The 25,596-nt window shown below is 46.7% G+C and overlaps 1 protein-coding gene across 3 annotated transcripts in view; it reads right to left on the minus strand.

Moving 5' to 3' along the window:
* RNF216 (ring finger protein 216) overlaps positions 1-25,051 on the minus strand; it is a 76,574-nt gene extending 51,523 nt beyond the window's left edge. The window contains exons 1-9 of one of the 3 annotated variants that reach the window (XM_021549576.2): positions 24,940-25,051; positions 24,155-24,266; positions 10,342-10,470; positions 9,093-9,226; positions 7,284-8,126; positions 5,754-5,830; positions 2,149-2,251; positions 1,254-1,418; positions 170-284 (exon numbers count right to left, since the gene is read on the minus strand). In XM_021549576.2, the coding sequence (XP_021405251.2) occupies positions 170-284; positions 1,254-1,418; positions 2,149-2,251; positions 5,754-5,830; positions 7,284-8,126; positions 9,093-9,226; positions 10,342-10,408 (1,504 nt within the window). In that variant the 5' untranslated portion in view covers positions 10,409-10,470; positions 24,155-24,266; positions 24,940-25,051. Of the gene's footprint in view, positions 1-169; positions 285-1,253; positions 1,419-2,148; positions 2,252-5,753; positions 5,831-7,283; positions 8,127-9,092; positions 9,227-10,341; positions 10,471-15,000; positions 15,090-24,154; positions 24,267-24,939 lie in introns of those variants that run through there. The other 2 variants (XM_021549583.2, XM_021549586.2) reach the window with 2 other exon arrangements.
* Positions 25,052-25,596: the final 545 nt, after the last annotated feature.

Genomic DNA, 25,596 nt, shown 5'->3' on the forward strand with positions numbered 1-25,596 from the left:
GCACTCTACCAGGCAGAGGTGCTAATGAGGAGCATCTCCAAAACAGATACCAGTGGCAGAAACTCAGCTCTTTTGGGACCACATCCTCTTTCAAGAGTTGCTTTCAGCTGCAAGCCAGTTCTGCCTACAATAATGATGCAGAGAGCACGATACACAGCTTGGCATTTACCTTGCTCAAATTTGAAGTCTATATAAGAATATTGATTCATTTCTTTCCTCCTTTTTCGTTTCCCGCTGGTTTCAGGAGACAGCTCCTGCCACTTTTTGATAGCATCTGAAAAGGCCTAGAAAACAACATACAGGCTTAAATCCTGTGCCTGGAAGAAAGCAGGAGCACTTAATTCAAGCTGAAGCACAGTACAAACATAGGCATAGGACTGATCCAAAACTGGATCAGTCAAATCTAAAGAGAGGCAAATATATATCTTTCCTCTGCTCACCTTGCTGCTTTATGTACTCAAAGTAATTATTCCATAAAACAAAGCAAGTGAATGATACTTCATAACAGCAGAGCTGTTAATATCAAAGTGAGCACCAGCTGTATTAAACAGAGCTGGTTTGACTTCTTTTTTTGTTGCTGGGTTTGGCTTTTTGTTTAAAAAGGTGAGGTTCAAATACTCAGTGCTCAATCAAACAAGAGAACAGACAACAACTTTTGTTTTAGTTAAGTCCTGGAACAGTAGAGAAACAAGCTCAGCAAGGGCATATCAGAGGAACAGATCTAAGTCAAAAACTTGAACCCACAATGACATTCAGTTTGCTGATACTTCAAACAAGTGCTTTTGCATCTCCATGACAGTGAAGCTCTTTTATAAAGAATACAGGACTCATGCCACAAGTTATAATAAGGCAAAGCAGGATTGGCTACTTCTTAATTCTATGCAGCCAGTTAACCAGCAGCAGCAGTTAAATGTTTTAACTAAATGTCAGGGGTTTATTGGCAATTATACTGCACTTCAGTGATGACATACAGGAACACTTCTCAGTTTCATGTATCACCCACCATGAGCCAGCTCTTGTTTCCTCAGCTCTCCTATTAGGGAAAGTAAAAACTTCCTGCAGCATTCTGTCTGGCTAATAAATTTTGAAAATCTCTACTAAATGGATTAAAACTTCTTAAAAGGAAAGGAAGATTATTATAAAACCCATAACCACACAGCAGCAGATGGTACAGTATGGCCAAAGTCATCACAGTGCTCTCTGCAGACACGGGAGATAAGCCCAGGAAAGAAAACAGACTTGAACTGGAGCACCTTTCGTGTGATTGCATAGTGCCCCTTGAGCTCGTGCAGTGCCCACTTGATGTCCTGGCTGCTCAGCATTTTGAAGTCTGCCATGAGGAGATCAGCTGCCTGAATAAAGCACCGCTGGTCAAGGGGGGCAAGTTTGGAAAAGTCAAAGTAGTCCACTTTAGGCACCTAAGGGAAAAATGGAAAGGATTAAAAGGATGCTGTAAATACACACAGTAATGCCACAAATGCTCTCAGTGATCATGACATTCTGCAAGACCATCCAAAATTCAGAGTATGTGGCACCCAACTCTGAGCACCTTAGCACAGTGTGGGTGCAAAGCCTACTGGCCCAGGCACCTCTGCAGGTGACCTGCACAAGGTCCAGAGTAGAAAGAGGTATTCAACATCTCTCTCACGCCACACAACATCCTCAAAGCAGATCAGAGAGAATTTTTTGTTAAATGGATGTTTTAAAACACAAATAAAATCAAGCACCCGTAGGGAGATTTGCAGTTAGGAGGCTGCAGGGCAATGCCTAAAGGTCTCACAGGAGAGACCCGAGGGCCAAGGCTACTTCATGCGACAGAATGATTGTGGAATTCTTGTCTCAGTTATCAAAATGAACACTTGAGATGGGGCAGTGACAGGCAGGCAGGGCAGAGGGGCTTGCTGGAGGCAAAGGAGCAGACACTGTGCAGCTCTGGCATAGCCAAACAGGAAAGGCTTGGAAGTCATCTTGCAAGCAACTAATTATTGCTATTTAACACTGCCTTACACATACCCAGAGGCCTCCAGTGAAAGCCAGGCTCAGTCAAGCACTCTGCAAACACACACTAATCAAAGCAGACATCCCAAGGTCCACTCAGGCTGAACACACTGCCCAGAGGCAGCAGGAGATGTGGATACTCTCACTTGCCTTTGTCTCATCTTGGCTGGCAAGCAGGCTGCTGCTGGGGTTTAACACCACTCTGCCTTCCTTCTTTGGGTAATCTGGATTTTCCAGAAGAAAGTTACAAAGTCTGAAAAGATAAATATAATTACTTTAGGGTTGGCGAGCTCACGTTTATGTTTCATTTGTCCAGTTTTTACTATCAGGTAATTATGAGGTCACAATCAAAACCTGCCCTGTGAGGATCAAGGGTGGTCCTGGACTAGAGCAAAATGCAAGTAAATGACTGAGAATTAAATGAAAAATAATCAGCTGTGTGGCTGCAGAAGGAAAAGCAAATAGGTTTGACTTTCAATAATTAAGTTTACATACATGAAGCTTTTATGGATGAGCTACTAATCATCTATAGAAAAAAAGCACCACAAAAATCCCTACAAAACCCATAAAAGGGTCAGGTCTTCCTCAACAAACTATTACAGAGTCAAACTCGAATCAAGGCCTCATTTCTCAGTCTACCTTCACATTAAAGCAGCCAGAGCAACATAGTTTAGTGGAAGATGTCCCTGACCATGGAAGAGGGGCTACAACAAGGTGATTTTAAATGGCCTTTCCAACCCAAACTGTTCTGTGATTCCATGATTAAAGCAGAGGCAAAAGCATGTTTAAGATGTGTTTCTCCATGGAATAAAAACTCTGAATACTGGTTTAATTGTAACAAAGCTTGCAATAACACCAGCATCAGCCAAATTCCACTAGAAGCTGGTCTGGTGAGAACAGCACTTAGAAAATAACCACTAAAATTGCTGAAAACTTGCCTAATAGCCCCTGTAAATGCAGCACATCTGAGGTTCTACCGCAGTCATAACTGTCAGGCAAGTGTAGTTTAACTGAGTATTTTAGCTTAGGAAAGACTCAGCAAGGGTTTTTCAAATGCTCCATTGGTGGAGAACCACAAATACTCCAGAAACCCTTCTGAAAGGGCATCTAAATCAGGCTCCCACAGCTTTTTCTCAACCCTCACCAAGCAGCTGTGCTGGCTGGAGCAAGTAACACAAGCTGTTCCTCAGTTTCCCCAGCTGCAGAATAAGATCCTTCTGAAAAGAGCCAGGACAAGCAATTAACATTTGTAAAACTATTGGAATGAGAAGGTGCTAGGCTGCAGCAAAGATATAATTGCAGCTAATTTACATTCCTGATGTCAGAAATCAGTCCCTAATTAAGAAATCTGAACTGGCTTGAAGCATTAACCAAATATCAAGGCACGATTACTTTAGCTCTGCTTTCACATTCAAAGCAGGGGCATTTCTTTTTGTTTAATCAGGTATTGACATATTGAGCCAGAAGCTTTTGACTGAGTGTGAATGCTCCTGCACACAAAAGCTGAATAGATGACACCCTGCTAAGAGGGGCTCCCACATCTTACCTTTCACATCAGCTGAAAGTTTTAAGAAGATCATTTTGGGGGGAAAACAACAAATATCTTGGCACTGAGCATTTAATAGCTTCCAGCTCCCACCTCCTGCCATCCCTTTGGTAAAAGATAACTGTTTTAATCCAACAAAACAGAAACTTCAAGGAGCTCAGATCATGGCTCTAAGGAAAGGGTTTCAGCTGGGGCATGCCCAGGGTACATTTGAACTCTCCTGCATGTTGCCATTTCAACGCTGAGGATTTTGGGGGACGTTGACCTCCAGTGTGTGACAATTAGTTAAGTGGGTCCTGCTGCACAGCACACCCACACTCACGGCACTGTTCATTAATATCTGCACCACAGGACACAGAGCTGGTTAAAAGCCTCGCCCCTGCCCAAAACCACTCACCCTTAGTTATTATATTTCAAACCTGATTCAGCTTGACACACCATGGAGATCAAAAAGACCCTGCCAGCGAGGCTGACCAGTGCTTTGACCCATTTGTTCTCACACAAAAGCTGCAGTGACAACTCAAAAGATGGTTTGGTTAAAGGAATAAAAATATGGAGAAGAAATCTTTATCATCCAGTAAGTGGGTAACGCACCGCTGAGCAGACACTGTAGCTGGCCTACAGGGAAGCCTAGAAGCACCTTTTCATCTCACTGGGTCTGTGGCACACAATGGGAGAGAAAAGATTTCGGGGGCAAAAAGGGAAGGAACACATTAAGACTGACAGAAGCCAATAGTGGGATTTAATTCCATCAGGCTTTGCTAAATCCCCCCAGGACACAAACCCGAGTTTTTTCACACAATCTCGGAGGGTCCTGCAGCCAGATGCACACCTTCAACAGCCCAACTGCCCCAAGGAATGCCTCTGTTTGTCATCTACATTCCCACCACAGCCATCCACCCTGAGGTGCACCCAGTCCATGGTGTGGGCACCCCAAAGCTGCTCCACCACTGCAGGGAAAGCACTTCTGAAACACCAGAAAGAAGTTCTAGTCTGTTGACTTTCTAACCAAGAAGCCCTACTTGGGAGACACAACTTCACAGCACAGGCAAAGCAGCAGAATAGGAAATCTGTGCCCAATGGATGGGATCATCCTTAGTTCCTCACCAGTTAACTTACTTATGGCCCATTGACTAATTCTATGCCTCATGCACTTAAATGCTGCTTAATTAGTGCCCTAGTTAGCTGGAAAGGGCATTGGATTTATACAAATGAATACTCTGGCAACCAACACCTATTCCTCATTCTTGGATCACACAGTAACCAGTCTGGACATGCTGGAGATAACAGAGACAGTTGCAGAGGGAGAAAGAGAGGCCACCAAGCATCAGACCCTAGTCACAAGTGATTTACTTCAAACCATCTCCCCTCGGAGCTGCTGGTGCCAGCACACGCAATCCTCTGCTCCCCAGCTCTCCCCAGAAGAGCAGGGAGATGATGCAACTCAGCTGTAAGGTTAATCACTTTTTTTTTTAAACTTCTGACTCTAACATGACTCCCAGAAATCTCCAGCATAATGAACATTAAGGCAATTTGGAAAGCAAGTCCTCACATTACTTTTCCTTTCCTTTTATTTCATTTTCTTGCTCACGTTTCTGCTCAGTTTGAATAAAATTAGTCCCTCATCAGATCTCTACAACCAATCCTATCCTAAATGTGTTTGCTCCATTCTATCCCCAAAAAGTGATGTGAGAGAATTCAAACAGCACCACTGCTACTTGAGCAAGTAAATGGGATAAAAGCCAACATCATGACACTAAATAATTTACTCCAATCCAGTGACAACTTTACCTGGAAAAGTCCAAAAACCAGTGAAATGAAGGAGGGAATGATTTCCTTCAACCCAAAACTCACCGACCCATCTCCATACTATGTTTTATAGCAGTCATCTTAACACCTTAATCCTGACACTCATTATTTTTAAGAACCCTAGTAATTGGTGAGACAAAATTATATGTACTACCTTTAAATAAGTAAATTATCTTAAAAGCAGAGAAGCTACAGCACAACATAACTAGAAAGGACTTGAAACCACCTTAATTAGAAAAACAACAACAACAAAAAAAAAGAATCTGTGCTCTGTGGCACTATCAAGGCAGTGCTGAAGGCCCAGCCTGGATTTGCTGTAAAGCAGGATCCCTGGCAGGTGGGGGACATGGGAAAGTGCTGCAGTTGTATGACACACTGTGGTTCTTGCCTCTATACTTACACATTTAAGTCACAGCAGTTCTTGATGATGATTAATTCTTCAATATATTCCTTCTTCACATCTGGGAATCTTGCTTCCTACAACAGGAAAAGCTAAAGGTTATGTAGGTATTAGAGAAGCTGTGTAACAGACACAGCATAATTACATGTAATTAACCAACACAATCCTGAAACTTGGGGCAAAAGGGTCAAGAGATCCTTTACAGCCATCCAGCCTTGCTCCACAGGATGACTGCTAACAGCTCTTTCTCAAAGGAAGAGTGAGGGCAAAAGCCAAGAGCATCTGGCCTAGAGAGATTCAGGCTCTGTAGGAATGAACTACAACATAAGGAAAGGGAATATTTACCTTCTGCAAGGAGTTCAGATTATGTGCTGAAATACTACATTCCAAAGCAAAAGAAAATAAACCAACAGCAAGCACACCCACCCAATGAACCCAGACACACCAGCAATGAGAGCAGAACAGACAACAAACCTTTGGTGGCATTTCTGTGAAGGCTCCCCCAGTGTTTGCTGCTCTCTCTGGGGTTTCTGTACAGGTACTGCTACCATGTGGTATTTTGCTTTGCAAGACTGGACTGCAAGAACAGCCTCTTACCCATCTCAAAGGCACTGATCAACGAGGTCTTACTTGGAAAGAACTGAATTTGTAAGACTGCTACTTAAAAAAATATTTTCCTCAGCTCCAGCTTTCCCAAGTAGAATTAGATATGGCAAGTGGAGGGAAGACTGGAGGGGATGGGGTGGTGGTGGAATATACAGACACATAAGAACATGCCCATATGCAAGAAAAAATATTCAACAAGCCCTACCTAGCAATCAAGGGGAGGGGTGTGCAAACATCACACACATGAATCACCACAATTTTTTTAGCTTATCACATATATACCATGCTGCCCAAGCTGCTGAATATACCAAAGGATAAGGAGAGTCCTTGGTGGCTGTTGTCATAGCCCGTGTCCCTCATGCTAAGCTTCACACATGGAGCATGTGGAGTTTACATACACAATTCCTCACGGTGCTTATCCAGTTACTCCTTGGTGCTGATGTTTGGAAATCCACACTGCAAGGGCAACCCTTACCCTTGGCCACCATGGTGACATGAACATGGGCATGGACCACATTCCTGGAGGAGAGGCAGCTGAAAGCAGTCCTGGCTCTCAGCCACGTGTCTCTAAAACTTCTCTACTCCACCCTGTATCCCTCTGCCACTGTTTAGTGTCCCAGGTTTGCTCATTTAGCTTTATATCCAATCCTAAACCAGCTCTACAGTTTTGGGTTAGGAAACCAGATAAAACCAGACCAGATCCAAGAGGACTTTCAGGGAACAGACACAAATTGTTTCACCTTAAATGAAAGTTTTCCATGACAGCTCATCACATGCTCCTCACCTGGTGCATGGCTGAGACTCAGCCAAAGCAAAGAGGATTTGCAGCCGTGTGCTCTGAGCATGTGAGACTCTACACACCTTGCAAAACCTGTCTGAAAACATCAGGCACACAGGAGGCAGAGGAGCCCTGGGAATACTTACTGTCTCTCTGATGAGCAGCGCAGTGAGGTCCTGCTCCTGCCCAGCAGCTCCCTGCTCTGGCACATCCCCCGAGCCGAGTTCCTGCGAGCCCTGAGCGGGGAAGGCGGGCCCGGGCTGCTCGTTGTCCCTCCCTGCCTGCAGAGCCGCTTCCTCAGGGGGGTGTGCCGGCTGCGGGGAGGCCGGGCCGGGGATGCCGTCCTGCTGCGGCTCGGGCCGGGGGAAGGCTGGCCCTGGAGCCTGCAGAGCTCTCAGAGAGGCCGGGTTTGCCTCTGGCTGCCCTTGCTGAGGAGCACGGCCATTCGCCACAGCCCGTGGCTCATCTTCCGGCGGTGGGAAGTGCCGGGGCTCCTGCTGGCCCTTCTCCTGGATCTCCTCCGGCTCCGTGGTAGTTTTAGCAGCTATTCCTTCAAGTTTCTGCTCTGGCTCCAAGTTCTCTCCTCGCCATTCTCGAGCTTCCATCCTTTCCTCCTGCTGAGGTGGAAGGTCTGCATTCTCCAGACTAATGGTTTCTGTGTTATCAGCAGGCTGTGGACTCATCTTGATCAGTGGCAGCAAACTTGGGCCAGGCTCCTGGTTACCTGTAAGTTCAGACCTGGGGCCACTCAGCTCAGATGGTCCTGGCTGCTGCAAGGCAACATCCACACTCTCCTCCCTGCTTGGTCCAGCATTGCTGTCCACCGTGAGGTTATTCCCATCTCCCTCACAGGGCAGAGCTGAATTCTGCAGGTCTGTGCTCAAAGACTCCACAGCACTTTTGGATCCTCCTTCTCCCACAGCATCTGTACCCTGCCATGGAGCAGCAGGTCTGATGACATTGGGACGCAGAGGCTGCTGCTTTGCAGTCTGAAAAGAACAGCAACAAGAGAAAGTAGGAATTTTTATCTGCGTGTCAGAATCCTTGCTCCAGATAGTTCTGCATCTAAGAAAACTTCTGATAGGAAACTGATAAGCAGTCTGTTCAGCAAGATGCTTAATAAAGCACAGAACTGCAACCCACACATCTGTGTCATCATCACCTGCAACCCAGGTGCCACAAGAACCTTTGGCAGAACTGGGGATGCACAGGACTTTCAGAGTGGAATAATTTCCTAAGCTCACCTCAGTATCCACTTCCCTTCCAGTACAATAGTCTGGGAAGGAAGAGCTAACTGATGACATATTTGTGTTATCACCAATTTATTTAAACAGGCAGGAACCAAAGCTCCAAATATTAATCTCTGGCAGACAGACTGCTGTATGCCAACAGAGCCTCAGTGTTCTCTGCTGCTGTTTTTCAACTAAGAAGCAGAAAGGTCAGCTTTGCAACCCATTTTCTCAGTGCTTCTGGTTAGTTTCACAGGAAAGTGGCATATATTCTTAATATAAGATAGATATGAAATGCTGCAAAAATGTCAGTGCCTGCAACAGCCCAACGTGAATGCAAATAGCATAGAGAAATATGAAGCATACAGAGCACATATATAAATCAAACAAGGCATGGTTTGAAAACATTTTATGGAAGATCAAGTCCTCTTGCAAAGCACTCCATATTGCTGGATTCAAACAGATGACTTTATGGGAGCTACAGCCTTCATCAGTAGATCTTAAACTACACAATGCAGTTCCTACAGACTGTTTCTCCTCTCCTGTAGCCAAAATAAGACTAAATAAATTAATGCCAGCAAAATACCATAATCTCACTGATATTTCAGACTATTAAGTAGATTGCTATAATGAGGCAGGACTCAGAGGAATGCATCAGGTATTGGCATGAGACTTGGCTATACAGGCCATGAACACAGCACAGCAGCTGCAACAATGAAAAGTTACCTCTGCTAAGATGATTATATCATCATCATCTTCCTCAGTCTGCTGCTTTTCTGGCATTTCCAGCAACAAAGGCAAATCTTCATCCGAGGAATCTGATATTGTGATAAGACTTTCATCTCTGTGGTTTATCCAGTCTGCAGAACAGTAAGTAAAGTTGAAGTTAGCTGTTGGCTCAAGGTAAATAAGTAGAATTACAGGGCACATGTAGCACTGAAACAGCTGAGAAAGCAATTTTCCTATTTGCAATGCAGGAAGAAGCATTCAGAGGTCACCAATTCCTCTGCAAGACATTGTTACAACCACTCCTGCATCCCTCAGCCTCCAGCAAAACACCTGCACAGCTTCAGCTCATCACAACAGCACTGCAGGGACAGCCACTGACACTCACACAGAATCTTCAATCCTAAACTCCAGCACAAGCCAAGCTGCTGCAGAAGTTATTACAAACAAGGCATGTAAGGAATACTTCTGCAGAAAAATCCTAAACTTTCAGTATCTCAGGGATATTGCATTTTCTTTGTTAAAGTGCATTGCATTCTAGCAGAGAGATAAGGGTCTTTGTAGAATTCAGCCTCTTCTGAAAGAGTGAGACACTGCAGGAGTACCTTTGATAAGGTGGCTGTGGGTGGGTGCAGAAGATACCCTGCTATTAATGACAACCTCGTGCCTCAAGGTTTGTCAAGAATGGAACACAGATGCTGCTCAACAGCTGCTGGAACACAGGAGAGATATTCAAGGCAGAAATAGAGGGTTTTTGTACTGCACAGAGAACATACAACTATGCTTTCCCTAAAATCTGACATGTTTTGGCTTATTTTTTAGTGTGAGTGTTTGTTCATCACCTTTCAGGCATACAGAGAAAGCCTCATTTTGAATTCCACTCTTGAGGGAACGGGTGCCAATGCACACAGCCCTCATAGGGACATAAAGTTAGGGTCAGCCTGTCTCCTACGGGGTTCTCAGAAAGATGGATCCTCCTTGGATCTGCTGGAACACCTCTACACAGTGTTCCCAAGAAGTCAGCCATCTCCCTTGAGGCAGTACAACATGAGAAAGACAAGAGCTAAATATTTTGCATGCCTGCATAACATGAAAGAGTTTCTGTAGGTGGCTAAGTCAGTGTAACAGTAGTGTGTGATGTGACAGAACAGACCTCCAGCAGTTCCCTGGAAGTTCAGTGTCTGTGAATCCTCCTGCTCAGGAGAGTTCCACAAGAGTGTTTTGGAAACAGGCACAGATCAGTACTCACCTTTCCCTCTGTGATTGCTGAAGCTGTTCAAGTTAATCACTTCTTCATTCCCACCTCTCTCTGCCATTTTAAACAGCTACACCCCAGAGTGTCAATGCCCCAGCATGGCAGTCAGGCTCACATGAGGAACTGGAAGATAAAATAAAACCACAAGGTAGTCAGGCAAACTCAGATTCATCCTAAGGGGTTATTTCAAGATTTAGCTGCTAGGGGTTCTCCTGGCTCTCCCAGCAGTCTCTCCACATGAGTATTTTTCTGTGCCCCCCTCTCAGGGCCTGAAAGAAGATATGTTTGTTATCTTGTGTTCCAACAGTTAAGACAGTCAGTCAACTGAAGAGTGCCATTAGGCCTGAGAAGTCTCTCTGGAGGAGCTGTGCAATCACAGAAAAGGAGGAGAGATGCAGTTCTATCCAAGCAGGACTCAAACCATCCCAGTATGTGGACCTCCTCTTGTTTCCAACCAAAAATCCAATGCACCAACCCACACAGTCCAGCTTCTGCCACCATCAATTGGTGAGAGGGGCAGAACGCCCTTGCCTGAGCTGTCTCAGGGCATCCCCACACCCACCTGCATCTCACATCCCCAGATCAACCATCCCTGTCACACTCAGTGCCAGGGAAGTCACACACAGCCTGGAGGGGAACAGCCAACAGGGATACCATCATCCCAACCTGAATTCCCCGAGTGCTGCCAAGCTGAGGCACAACTTCAGAGCCACCAGAGATGCTCCAAGCTCACTTCCATAATCCTCACATTACTGGTGTGGCAGAAGGGAGCTGCACCCCAGGCAGAGCAGTGCCAGTGTGTGGCTTGTGCCTGCACTGTGAAACAGCACAGGAACATTCCAGAGAACACTTCCTTACCACCATCTGCTATTTTAAAGAAGAGATTTCCCTGATTTACAGCAAGGGTTTGGTACAAATTCCAGGAAACACCATCTGCTCTCACACCAAAAGGAGAACATGACAGGAATCAGGTTCCCTCACAAGACTGGGCTTTTTGAAGCTGAGCTTTGCTACCCCCACCTGTTCTCAGAGAGGCACAATGAATTGGCCAGAGGCTCCCAAACAGGATTAGGGGCCAGAGGAATTACTGCACACTAAACAGGAGGTTTCTATTTTATGCTCCATCAGCTTATAGCTCTCCATTCCCACTATCACAGAGAGGCTGAACACATACAGGAAGTCCAAGCACTACTTGATCACTGAAAGGAGAAAGGAAGTTTTTTCCTTTTATTGGAAAGTATTCATCTCCTCATTGCAGCACAGAGGAATCTGTACTATTAAATATTTACTGATGCAGAAGCTGGAAGAAAATGGTGGGTCTGCTATAAAATCCTGTTTGCTAGTATACAAGAGCAGTATGAATTCCCCCTCAGTAATTCTACTTAACTTCCCCTGCAGGGAACAGGATTTGCAGCTAGGACAGTAAAATGAAGAAATTAATTCAGATGCACAAGATAAAATAAAAATTAAAATGTATAATTTAGCACTTATAAAAGCCCAGTATCATGGGCTTAGTGCCTGAGGGAACCTCCTTCAGAGGGAACCTCCAGCATAAAGATTTCAAGGCTTGCCTACAAATATCCACATTTACCTGATCCTTGATCTGGTGATTGTCCAATTTTGAGTGGGAAATTGGATGAGGGAACAGCAAGAGGCCTCTTCCAACCAGCATTAGCACAAATATGCAACTGCCCCTGTATTCGAGCCCTGATACTTCTGTAGCACATCCTAATTCCAGTAAGCAGCCCCAAGATTATCATGGGCATACTGGTGCTGTGAAAACATCCAAAAAGCAAGATTTTGGAAATCCACTAGATTTTTTATTTTCTGCCTTATAAGGAGAAATAAATCTTTATTTGCCAGAGTGGCATGAAAGTGCTGTTCCATCATCCCAGGTAGGTGCTACAGCTCAGGAGCTGGGTCACTCTAAGTGCAAACTTGTGCAAACTCTGACCTTTGTAAAAGGTCACATCCACATTATTACAGCTGTATTTTCCCTGGTACTTGTGCATAGCAATCACCTAACCCTGCATAGCATTTTTCCATCCTTAGCTGCCTGACTCCTTTAGCAAACAAAATCAATTCACTTCTTTTAAAAGGGGGAGAAACGAAAGCAGGGGTAGGCCCAGTGTGGCCAAGGTCACCAAGCAAACACTGCAAAGGATCACTCTGAGACTGGCTGGGGAGGAACAAGGACATTTGTGAGAGCCACAAATCAGCCCTTGCAGCATCAAGTGGTGCAGACAGGGGTGGACAGGTGTCTGCTCAGATCTGCTCCAAGCAAAGCTGAGTGGTTGGATATTTCTCCCCTCCAGGGACTTGTGTTGCATTAGCAGGGCTGGCTACTTCACAGGCTGGCTACTACACTGCAAATGCTCAGCACAGCTACCAAGAAAAAAAAAAATCTTCTCCCAAATAGATCAAATGGTGCTTTGTCCAGTGCTGGCTAAACCCCAGCTGTTCAGATCCACAAATGATGGATAAGCCACAAAACTAAGGTCATTTTTCTATGGGCTACTCCAGTTACTGTAGAGAAGAACTTGCACACTTCAACCTTCAGCAGCAAGAAAGAGGTACAGGGAATAATCTGAAATTAAATTTGGGAGAAAAAACTATCTGCACTACCATAGAAAAAAGTGTGCACACATCACCAAAAGACTAAAAGCAGGAATATAATAAATAGCATTAGCTGTAATACACAGTTTAGGCCACAAAAACAACTGAAAAAAAAAAAAGCCAAAGCTGGAAAGAACTGGCAATTCTTCCTACTTCAAAACAGACTGAATAAAACCCCAAGCAGTTTAATAAAGCCCTGCTTTGAGGGTAAAAGCCAAGCTTCCACCAAGAGCTAGCAATTCATTTTGTCAATACTCAATACAGAGCTGTAGTTTAAACAAATATCCATAAGCATGGGCCAGTTCCATCTAGTGGCACGAATAAGAAGTTTATTCATGTTTATAGCACCAGGCTGCCAAGAATGTGAAGTAACAAGATCAAAGCCACCCTGGGGTCTTGCCCTACATAAACAATAATAAAAAAGCAAGGAAGACAGATGGAAAGAAGCTATTCCACACTACCTCAGTGATTTCAGAGCCTATTTATAGGCAAAGAATAAGGCTACCTTTAAGCAGGCTCTCACATGCCCATGAGCTTTCCTGCAATACAGTCAAGGACAGGAAACCTGAACTGTTTTAATAGCAAAGCAGTCAGGTAAACACTTTCCCAACTTTTTCATTTTTTCTTATTTTCTTAAAAGGCTCCCACCTGCATCACAGCACATCAAGCTGGATTTGGGACTCGAATCCCTACAGCAGTATCCAGGAGACACAAAATTCTCATAATGACTTCTAAGACACTCCCTGACTGTGCAGGAAGGACCCACCATGCTGAAGATGTGATCCCACCCAATTTCACCTCTGTATTACTCCATAACTCAGTCACACAATAACCTGAGTTGGAGGGACCCACAAGATCATCAATCCAACTCCTGGCTCTGCACAGACACCCCAGCAATCCCAACCTGTGCCTGAGAGCAGTGTCCAAATGCTCCTGGAGCTCTGGCAGCCTTGGGGCCATCACCATTCCCTGGGGAGCCTGGGCAGTGCCCAGCACACCCAAGCTGTTTCACTGTGCAGACAATAAAATCCTCCCCATTATGGTTCTTCCTACAGTGAATTCAGAGAAGAACATAACAGCTACTGGAAAAAGCAGAGCCCACCAGGGACTTGGGTTTAACAGTTCTCTGAACTGACAAGACCTCAGGCTGACAGCTGAGGTCACAGGGACTTCCCGGACAAGCTCCTCAAACATGCAAAAATATCATCCACAAAACCACTGCTTCCAACCACTACTATGAGGTAAGGGATCAGCTGCTACGAGGTGAAGCAGGTCTCAGGAGCACACAGAATGCTTACACAAGGATTTCCAAAACCCATTCAAAATCCTTTTAAACACCACATGACATATTTTTAGCTTAACCTAAAAATATCCACCATCGGTGCTGTGCATATATTTAATCTCCTGATATATGAAGGCGTTTCTGGACTGCAGTAACTGGAGCAGAACTCAAATCTGCTCCCTCCACCCCACATTTGTGCTGTGATGAGAATCTTCAGATGGTGCTGGAATTTAAACTGACAGTCAAAGGGAGAACCCCCCCTTCTCAACATGGTGTAATGTATTTTTCCCCCCCACTTACAGCATTTGAAATCTTAAACTCCCACATCCCCAAGATGGGACTAGACTCAAAGTGCTCTTGTCTGGCTCCAGCTCAAGGCAACAGGACTAGACAGAAAGCAGGGGAGGTAGGAATTGAGGTCCCAAACGATCAGGGGGGAAGGAAAAAAAAGAGCAACTTGAAAGAGATGTCAGCAACATCAAATCACTGTGTTTTAGCCTCTCCCCCACACAGAACACCACTGTTGCTCACCTACACTGACAGAAGAGCATCAACTCCTACTCTGTGCCTGCGGGCAGCAAACGTGTCTGCTGGTAGCCTGCGAGCAAGGTGAATTTCTGGCTTATTTCAAGCTGCTAAAACAAGCCACTTAAATAATGCAGGGCTTATGACAACCACCAAAATGAAAAGCTAAAAATTCAGTCTTAAAAAATAAAAAAAGCACAACAGAAGGGAAATAAACCAGCCTGACTTACTGTCAAGAATTTCACTGAGACATTTCAAAGGGTTCACCATTTGCTGGGGGCTGCTCCTTGTAACAGGCACTGAGCAAAAGCAGGGGGAGTTTAACAGTGGTTGATCGTGTTAAGCAGCATCATCCCAAGTGAAAATTAGAAATCCCCTGATCATAAGCCAAACAAGAACTGCTGGGCACAAACAAATCCTATTTGCTATGCACAGGGCAGCTACTGCCACTGCCTCACACGCTGCAAAGGGACAGAGCCAGAGGGCAACACGTGGGGCTGCAGCAGGGCTTCTGCCAGCAGGTTTGCTCAGTTCCAAGCCTGGGAAAAGTGGAAAAAGCATCGATTCCAGCCCAAAAGCCTTACCCTGGCCTCTGAAGGCAGGAGTGTGCGGGCAGAGGCTTGCAGGAAAGACCACCTGGTTTCCAGCAGCACAACCTGCTACAGGTATTGGCCAAAAGCTCCTCTCAGCAGCACAGACCAGGGGCAGACTTAGGACAAGAGCATCCACGCAGCTCTGCCACCAATGTTTGGACCTGTAGCATGTGCTGAAGAGAAACAACAAACCTGAAGATTATTTAATAACAGAACTGGCTGGTGAGTTATAAAGTATTCTCCCAGTGTTTCCCACATTAGCAGCTGGCTTGGTTTACCACAGGATTTTAAATACACACACTCTGAGAAGGGGAAGACAGGATTCCTGAGATGTGAGAAAAATCAAGGAACAGAAACTGAAATGAACAATAAAAAAGAGCCAGGTGATATTTCCAGGGCAGAAAGCCACAGAACTGGTTTAACCACACCAAAACATAAGACAATATAATACAAGAAGTATTTTGTGGCAAGTAAACCCAACCTGAATGCTCACCTCCCTGACAGACAAGACACCCAACATACACAGTTCAGAAAGTATCCCAGGAGAGCAGTTACTATTTCCAAAACCACACCAGCCTGTAACTGGCTCCAGCAGCTCCAGGGCAGGTCATGAATGAAGGTGAAAATGAGCAATTAAGCTGGCAGCAATCACAGCTTCCAGTTACTTCCCAAAAGTTCCCTGCTCCTCAGCCTCTCTTACCCAAGGAGAAAAGCACTGAAGGGAGTGATGCCCTCTCCCCCCAGGCTCACCACTGGTAACTGCAGAGTCAGGAGTGTGACCAAGAGCACATCAAGAGATGCTCAAAAAAGAGAGGCTACAGATTAACACAGGACAGGTTACATCTCCATGTCACTGCTCCAGGCTAATGAAAATTGCTTACTCAGTAGCAATCAAGAGAGCAGATATTTAGGGATTACTTGGCTTCAAATCCCCAACTAGATTTTCCCCCATTTTTTAAGCCTGCTCAGGACCTACAGGAAGCATCCTGGCTGTCTGTACATCACAAAGCTTCTCATCAACCTCACTTGCAGCTCATTTCATCAAGGTCACAATATCATAATTATTAATCATAATTGTTTGAAGTACCCAATCACCAGTTTTATCTGAAACACAAAGTACAAGAGGAAGGAAATGTACCCAGATTTACCTAATTCACTAACAGCTGGCTACATACATTGGCACCAGTCTTCCTTCCCAAACCTGCAAAATATTTGCTCTGTGAGCTACTCTCTAAGATGTAAGACTGTTTTGAAACAGCTGCATTCATTTTCCAAAACCGGGCAACACAAATGAAAGTTTCCCATTCCTTGAGCTATTCCCTGGTGATTGGCATCAAGGTCAACTTCTGGACACTTCAGTGCCTTCCCACGACCCCCATCAGTCCTTCTGGCAAATAACAGAGTTCCATCTCCATGAGCAGCACGAGACTCCTTGTTTTGATGCATGCAAAAAACCATTCTCTGCACAAGAGGTAGAAACCTTTTTATCTGTCATTCTCCCTCCCCTCAACTGAGTCCTGAAAAAAAAAAAAAATAAATCTACAAATTCTAGTTGGAAAGGAGAGTTAATGCCTTTATCTTGAGCAGCTCATTTTAATAGTCAAGTGAAAAATCATGGTTTTGAGGGAGAAAGAGAGATCCTGGAGTTGGTTCCTGTAAAGGGCAGTACTCTGCCTGCCTCAGACTTCTGGCATGTGTAAGATCATCCAGTGTAATCCCCTAAATCCAAAACCTCCCTCCCACATCACAAACACAGGTGCCAGCTTGGCATTTCATGTTGATGCAACAATTCAGACAGCAGCAGCTCAGCACTTGGCTACGGACCTACACACAAACCCAGCCTTGCTCTGCTCACAGCCTATCTCCCAAACCATCATTTGGAAGAAATGTTTTGCTCTAATTTTGTGCTATAAGGGTGGGGATGAATGGAAGAGCATGTGAAACCATGTGATTTGCAGTTCTGTTGCTTCCAGAGTGAGTTTTACTTCCAGTTTCCTTTCCCTGAACTCACAGCCAGGGGTTGATCACTGCTTTGATCAGCACCAAGATTCAGTCACCAATTTAAAGAGCTGGACTCCACAAACCCCCAGGTACTGCACATACCTGCCACAGCTCCACACAGCATTAATTGCAGCTGCCTTCTTTTCTCCAGAAACCCAGCAGCCACACGGAAAAGTGCAGGAGAAATGCCCTGTGAGCCCCAGGATATCTAGCAGAGTGCTCCTCTGTTACTTGTACTTCACAGATCCCTCCAGGAGAAAGGACAGAGCATTTCCTCTCCAAATCCTCAGTAGTTTTCCTGCCTTTTTTCTTTTCTTTTTTAAGGCATCCTGAATGCCACTTTAAAGAGCTTAACAGAACAAAGAAATCCAAGTGCAACCTTTTAAGCAGTTATTGAACAAGTTGGATGAATGTCTTCAGGAGCATTCAGGTTCCCATCTCAGCACTGTTTTCACTGGAGAGGAAACAGAAATAAAGGATTTAAGATTGCTGGGACAGGCAGTGGCACTGACATTCACACTGAGCAACCAGCAGCCTGCTCAGCTCACAGCCCTGTCTGCAGGGGCGCTGAAAGCAGGGAGACCCAGGCTGCACAGAACCAGGAAAGTGCTGTGAAAAGCAGCAGTGAGGGCTAAGGAGACCAAAATCAAGAGGGCTGGAAAGCACAGAGTCAGGTTTAGTTCCAATGGCAGCCTGAGGACTTGAAAACCACAAGGAACTGACAGGCTCTGATGGTATCCTGGATGTTGAGCAGCTGCCCATCAGAGCCACTCAGGAAGCCACCTAAGCTGCACTTGGGAAGCTGTGCTCCAGAAAAAGTTACAAGCATAATGCACCACCAGGAAAAAATGTGGAAAGAAAGCGGGTATTTTTATATTTTATTTTAAATGTCACCTGAACTTACCACAAAAAACTTTGCTTTCAAGCACAGCATACCCCACCTTGTTCACAAAGCTGCTGACGACACAAAAGCTGAGACCTGACCTTGAGGTGGCACACAGGGAAAAAACCTGACTTACTGCAGCAGCCCACCTTGGCAAAAAAAAGGTCTCTGTCAATCTGCACAGCACTTTCAGAACTATTGACTTAAAAGCCTGCCACCGACCCTTCCACGTGTCAAACATCCCAGAGTGAGTGACTTCCAAAAAGAATGACTTCACAGGTCACATTTTCTGGTTACAACAGCCATGCCCTTTTTTAGGGCCACACTCAGCATCTGCACTTGCCACAATTCCAAAGGTCAGCAGCCAGAAGCTGTGGCTTCATGTTCAGAAGGGTTTCACTTCAATACCTGTTAAGGATAGTCATGTTCTCATACCTTGTTTCCCCCCCTCACACTAAGCTCCTCCAGCATTTCTTACAGCTTTGAAAGGAAATGCCCTGGAAAATGTTTTTTTGTAGGATTCAGATCAGATACTCTCCACATATCCAGCATGGTGGAATTGGGAGAACAGATTTAAGGTGGTAAAATAAACTGCAAGAAGGGGGAAGATTTTAAACTGCAGCTTAAGCTGATACTGCCACAGCCTATCCCTAACACTCAAATATTTGACACATGCTCCTATTGCACGGTCAGGCACTTTGAAAGATGATTTTACACAATCAATTAAGGGTTCAAACATACACAAAAGCCCAGTTTAGAGCCAGACTGGGCCAACAAGCCAAGCTCACAGTGAAAAGTCTTAAATGTCCTTACCTACCCAGAACAAAATACCAACCTTTTAAGACAGGTGCCAACACCTGAGCAACAAATCTGTGCTCTGCACCAATTTCTGCTGGAAAGAGTAAAAAATAAGCTGCCTTTTGCACCCAACAACTGCTGCAGGAGGAGCATTGTCACAGAAGAACTGCAACTACCTCCCTACTGCTCCAGCACCACAGATGACCACTTGTCAAAAGATTTTCCAGGCAGCCAGCAACAGTCTTTGTAAAACTGGGTTTAGTTTTGTTTACAGCCACGTGTAGCCTTGCAGCCAATTCCAGCCCAGCAAGCTCTCAGAAGTGAAAACCCAGGGCAGCCTTCCAGGCTCATGACAGTTGTCCAGCCTGACTTCATCCATGTCACGTGGCAGTGACCACTGTGGAGTTTGGGTATGTTAAAATAGCAGAAAAGCAAAGAGGCTGCATTTGAGGTAAGCACCACGATATCAGAGCAGAAAACAGTGAAATTAGATGGTGGCTGGATTTAGAGATGCTCCACATCCAGCACAAATCCCTTCTGAGACTACTAAAGTTCACAAATGAATGAATTATGAGCTAAAAAGCAAGAAAAGAAGAGCTGTATGTTAACTCTCCAGGTCCATAGTCCTGTAGATTAACAAGACTGTACCACCCACTAATCTCAAGGCAAACCAACATTTCACAGACACAGGACTACAAAAACCACCACAGGCCACAGCCAGGGTGTTACACAGGCTGCACTCAGAGCAGTTGCTAAGGACAGACTGTTTCAGGCAGTGAATCCTGTGCCCACCCTTGGTCAACACACATGTCCAACACTGTGTGAGTCCTCACAGCAGAACAGAAATTCTCTTCCTGGGCGTTGCAGTATCAGAGAGATTATTTAACTACCTGGGCTGGAGAGTCAGTAAAACCAGCCACAAACTGCTAAATAAACACAAACACATGGAGCTGAGGAGCACTCTCCAGAGGTGTGTTCCAGCTGTTGGGAGCTGGTCTCTGCTAGTCCTGGCAGATCCAAGGGCACCTCCCAGCTGATGCACAATGAAGCTCCACTACAAAAGGATTCTGCTTTAACAATCTACAAGGAACTATTTACATTAGCTAAGTTACTGCTCCTAGGTCTTGCTCATCCGTAGCTGGAAATCCCAGCAGCACGGGAGGCATTAAATGCCCTACCCTGCTGGTTTCCTGAAAGGAAAAAAGAGCTGCTTTTATTGCCTCCCCATTATGCTGCTGCTGTCATCTCCCTCAAATTGCATTTCAGCACATGACAGCAGAGCAGGGAGAGGAGGAAAGTCCTCAGCAGCATCATGGCTGTGTTACAGGCAGCTTGTCAGCACTGCTGTCCCTTCCCTCTGCCAACCCCCTGAAATGTATTTGCCCAACAGAGCCTGTACTTGCCAGGGGTACATGGGCCAGTGCTCCTTCCAAGACTGGCCTTCAAACAAAAATGATCCGCAAGAAGCATCAGGGAGAGGTTTTCCTTCCCCACCCATCACATGAAAATGCATCATGTCTTTGGGATGGGATTTGGAAGCAGAAGTGTAAATCTGTTCCTCGCTCTGGTTTCACAAGGGCTGCAAAAAGCCAACCCCTGCCTGCTTTCCTCCAAGGAATAACAGGAGCAGTGCCCACAATTTGGTAAGAGCACGTCAGTCTGGATAAAGCAGTACAGAAGCCTTGTGCAAGGAGTGCTTTGGATAAAACATATTACTTGAGGCCACTTTTCATTCTTATATTCACCCAAAAAGAAATTCCAGCTAGAGCAGATCCTGACCACCTTGTACCGCAGAGCAGCATCACGTGATGCCTCTACAGATCCCATCCAAATGTTTCTCTGAATAATGCAAACAGTAGCTTGGCCTCCTTGCAGGGGAGAGCAGGCTGAGGGAGCAACACCACGCTTGGCCTTCGAGGCCAACTGAAAACATTTCAGGTCACCCTGCCACCCACAAACACTCCCAGTTTTATTTCAGCTCATCAACTTCACTTCTCATTACAAGGGGCAACCACAGCCTCCAAAACTCACCCTGAGAGCAGCTGGGCACCACCAGCATCAGCACAGGAGTGGAGCACCCTAAAGCCAGAGAGAAAGCCACACGTTTAATTTAAATTCCTGCTGACCTGGGTCAGGAACAGTGCGAGGTGACAGCGTGGCTTGGGGTAGCAGCTGCCCCATGGTGAAATCCTTCCCTAAAGCCCAATGCTTTTTCCACTTAATCAGGCACTGACAGTTCCCCTCATCAACACAGGCAGGGAACCACAGCAGGGTTGGTAATTAGGAGAGAGGTGTCATTCAGAAGGAATATAACTTCCCATCCTCAGGAATTAAGCTTTCTCAAGGATCGTTATGAATTTAAAACCATTGCAAGCCCTTCAGCACTGACCCAGAGGAAAAACATCACTCCTGAGATAGTCCAAAATAAACTTGAAATTCTATAAAAGTGACATGAAGGCTGGTGAGAATGAGATTATTCCAGCTCAGTGAGACACTCCTTATTATCTCTCATCTTAGTGCTTTGGCAAGGATAACTTATTCAAGCTATCAGGACACTCCCCCCCCCTCTTTTCCTGTTTTCTCTGCCTACCCCTCCCCAGTTTCCCACATCTCCCAGTAACCTGCTTAAAAACAAAACTACTCCGGAGTAATGTTGACTGGCCCATTATTCAGCTCCATTTCAAACACAGGAACTCCCAGCCTGTACACAAATGACCCGATCTCCTGGGAGACAGCTGCTGTCCCCGGGCAGCTGTGTGTTTCACACCTTCTGCTGTATTTAAAAAGGCACCTGTCCCACTGGGGTTGGTCCTACTGAGAGTAATCCCAGTTACAAGAAGCAGCTTGAACCCCCACCATCACTTCAGTGCACACACAGGCTTTGGAGACTATTAATGCCTCATCTTTAAGTAGATACATTGATGTCCAAATTCAATAATTTAAAGGGAGTCTTAAAATATCTCCAGATCAAAACCATCTGCAAACAAACAAACAAAAAAATCTCCAAACTTCCAATGAGAGGAATGAGTGGTGCAGCTCTGACTGTCCCATAAAGAATGCAGCCAGTGGCAAGCCCCAACACCCAGCACTGCTGGCACTCACACACAATAAACCACTCACAATGGCTTTAGAAAGATATAAATAAAAATAAGACACCCATTCCAAATTAATGAATGGAAGCTTCTTCCAGCAGGCAACTAAACAACACCCAAAGGGCTTCACATCTCTTGCACTTGAATTTGTGCTACTCCAGGTTGCTAATCAGCTCCTGGCCCCTGGGATATGCTTCCTGCCTTCCTCCAGCTGCGCCAGAGCCGCCGGAATTGTGTGTTTGCCCCACCTATTCTTGCCACAGGACTTTTCAGTGATTTGTGTCCAATTTCAAAGCACAAGGCTCGCCAGCAGCAGGAACGCCCACCGCATTCTCAGGCAGACAAAACACTGGTCTACCCCGGAACTTGGACTTCGGAGGCAGCTCCTGAAACTCCAGCCCAGGAACAGGCTGCCAGCACCCTGCTGGAAACCAGACTGCACCTTATCACCAGTAACACCTGCCCCAAGTGCTCTTCTAGGAACTGCTGCTCCTGCCCCGACTGCCTGCAGCCAGGCCAACCAGAAGGAAAACATCCTCCTAGGAAGCAAGAAAAAGAGATGGAAGAAAGCCTGCTACCACAATGCAGCACCTCCAAGAAGGCTGAATGTCTACAGATCTTCAGGAAATCTGTCTGAGTCCCTTCCCAAGTCTTGGTGTTCCAGGCACAAACTCCTGTCAAGATGACGGTTTATGAACATCCAGTCACACCACGAAGACACCCAGCACATGAAATCTATTAACGTGTTTACAATTGCAGAAGGCCTGATGCAAGGCAGTGGATTTTTTGCACAGCATTCATCCTAGAAACTAAAAGCACACATTAAAGCTGTAAATCCCAGAGTTCTGGAATGAAAAGCTGTCCCTGCAATCCTACTAGTCCAAAACAAAACATGGTTTGAGCCTCTACCACAGGCCTTGTACCTGTTCAGGGATGTACCAGAACCTGCTCAAGATATTTGGATTTGCAAAATGATGGGTCTCAGATTTCCTGCCTCACATTCCAAGCAGGTTGCTGGAGGAAAAACCCTCATGCCATCCTCTCTGAAAGCAGGAGAGGCCACATTAGTTGAGCAAAGGCCAGTTTAAATGCCTGAGAGGGGACACCTGCCTTTCCCTCCACTGCTTCCACTGGAAACCTGCAAGAGCTCCAAAGTGCATCAGGTGGGAGAGCAGAGATTGTTAAGAAAGAGGACTCAAGCTCCACAGAGACAAAACAGAGAAGCAGAGATCTGCCCATAGGTCTTAGGACTGGCTGTGCCTCTCAGCCACCAAGAGACCCTCTAGAACTGCTAGGATTGCCTGAAGCAATCCTGTTCCATAGGGAAAGAAACACAGGAGGGAATACTCTGAAAATCACATGGACATCAAGCTTTAGTCCCTTAGTACCACGTCGGGATTATGGAAATAAAAGTGCACATCAATATGGAAATAAAATAAATAAATGGAAATAAAAAGCAACATCAGCTATTCTCTTTCTCAGGATAGCGACCAAACTGAACAGAAACATCAACAACTAAACTTATTTGTACGAAAACTGCTCTAAGCATCTGTCAGTAAGATTGTAAAGTAAGGTACTGGAGGACACTCAAAGAGAACACTCCAGATCATAAAGCACAAGTGAGATGAAAGGAAAAACTCCCCAGGCTGGGCTGGTAGGTGCAAGCAGCCATTATCCACCCAGGGTCCTATCCAGCACAGCTGCAAATCCCAGGATCTCTGGGATGACTCTTTAAGCCAATCCACATTTTGCCCACCCCAAAGCACTGCCCCAGGCGTGCTCACACTCCTCTCTTCACACACACGCTGGAGCTCCCACAGCTCTTCAGCCTCAGGAGACCTCGGTGAGATCCTGACCTGCCTCCAGCCTTCTGGGGGAACAAGGTCAGCTCCAGGGGCAGAAAAACTCATTACATAAACGCAGGGTACATTAACACTTCCAGGCTGTGCTCTACCACGGCTGGCTGGCACTTGGATCAATACAGAAAGGAAAGAAAAGGAAGAGGAGTATCTCTTACACTGATCCCTCAGCTCTGAGGACAGCTGTGTTTGGGGTTTCTTTCCTGCAGCAGCTCCCACAGCAGATTCCTGAAATGTCGAGATGTCCCAGCAGCACCGAGTGCTCCCACACTGAACAGGGGTCAGAAGAGAACAACCTTTTACTCTCCTCTCCTCACAAGCTCCAAGCACCGGGCCCGGGGTAGCCGGGGCAGCCCAAAGAGCCCCGGAGAGCAGCGCCTGTCCCCGGGTGTCCCTCGGGGCTGCGGGGGAACACGGGGAAGGGACCCCCTGGCCCCGGGAAGGGGGAGACGGGACCGGCCCTGAGGGGATGCAGGGCGGAGGGAAAGGACCCAGTCCTGAGGGGAGCTGGAGGGGGAGGGGGTGTCCCCGATTCTGAGGGAAAGCGAGGAGGAAGAACTCGGCCCTAAATGAAAGTGGAGGGGTACGGGAGGACGGACACGGTGGACCCGTCCCTTCAGGAAAGCGCTGGGAGGAACGACCCGTCCCTGACGGGAAGGACCGGCCCTGAGGGGAGGTGGGGGGGAAGAGAAACAGACGGAACGGACACCGGGCCCTGAGGGAACGCGGGGAGAACGACCCGTCCCTGAGGACAGGCCCCAGCCGGGAGCAGCGCCCGACCCCGCAGCGAGGAGAACGGCGAGGCCCAGGGACGGCAGCGCTGTCCCGGCACTCAGCGGCCCCGCGGGACGGAGGGGCCGCCCCGGTGTCGCCCCGGCACTCAGCGGCCCCGCGGGACGGAGGGGTCGCCCCGGTGCCGCCCCGGTGTCGCCCCGGCACTCACCGGCCCCGCTTCATTTAACCGCCGCTGCCGCCGCTTCCGCCCGGCCCGCGCCACGTGACCGCGCCGCCCCGCACCATAGAGAGCCAGCGAGGGAGCGCCAGAGCGGCGCGCGGGGACGGCGGCGCGGGCGGGCCCGGCACGGCCGCGCTACCATAGAGAGGGGCGGGCGGCGCCACGCCCCCTGCCGGGCGGGCGGTGTCCCGCGGGGAGGGGGCGCGGCCAGCGCCGCACGTGGGTGCGGGGCGGGGCCCGGGCCGAACTTTTTGGGGGGCTCAGGAATTTTGGGGGGTGCGGGACCCCTGTACGGGACCCCCCCACCGCGGTTCTGGGTGCTCGTGGAGGCCTAAGAGAATGGCAGGGAAGCGCTTCTTCCCCCCTCGGACACCGCGTTTTAGATGGGGACGTCCCGCAGGAAGAGTAGAAAATGGAATTTGAGGGATTTAAGTGGCTTGCCAAAGCCGCCAGAAAAGGAGATAGCCGATTCGTTGAGCTCCGCATGATTTCCTAAGAGAAATGGGATAATTTTAATTGACTTTTCAAGAGGCTCACGTCGTAGAGAAGTCCTGGAGCAGCCCCTCTACAGCACAGCCCACCCACTGGAGCTGGCTCCAGAGATTCTCCTCTCCCTTAGAGCCAAAAGGAAAGCAGAAATCAGGA

This window comes from Lonchura striata, chromosome 16 (assembly GCF_046129695.1).
Source record: "Lonchura striata isolate bLonStr1 chromosome 16, bLonStr1.mat, whole genome shotgun sequence".
Lineage (NCBI taxonomy): Eukaryota > Metazoa > Chordata > Aves > Passeriformes > Estrildidae > Lonchura > Lonchura striata.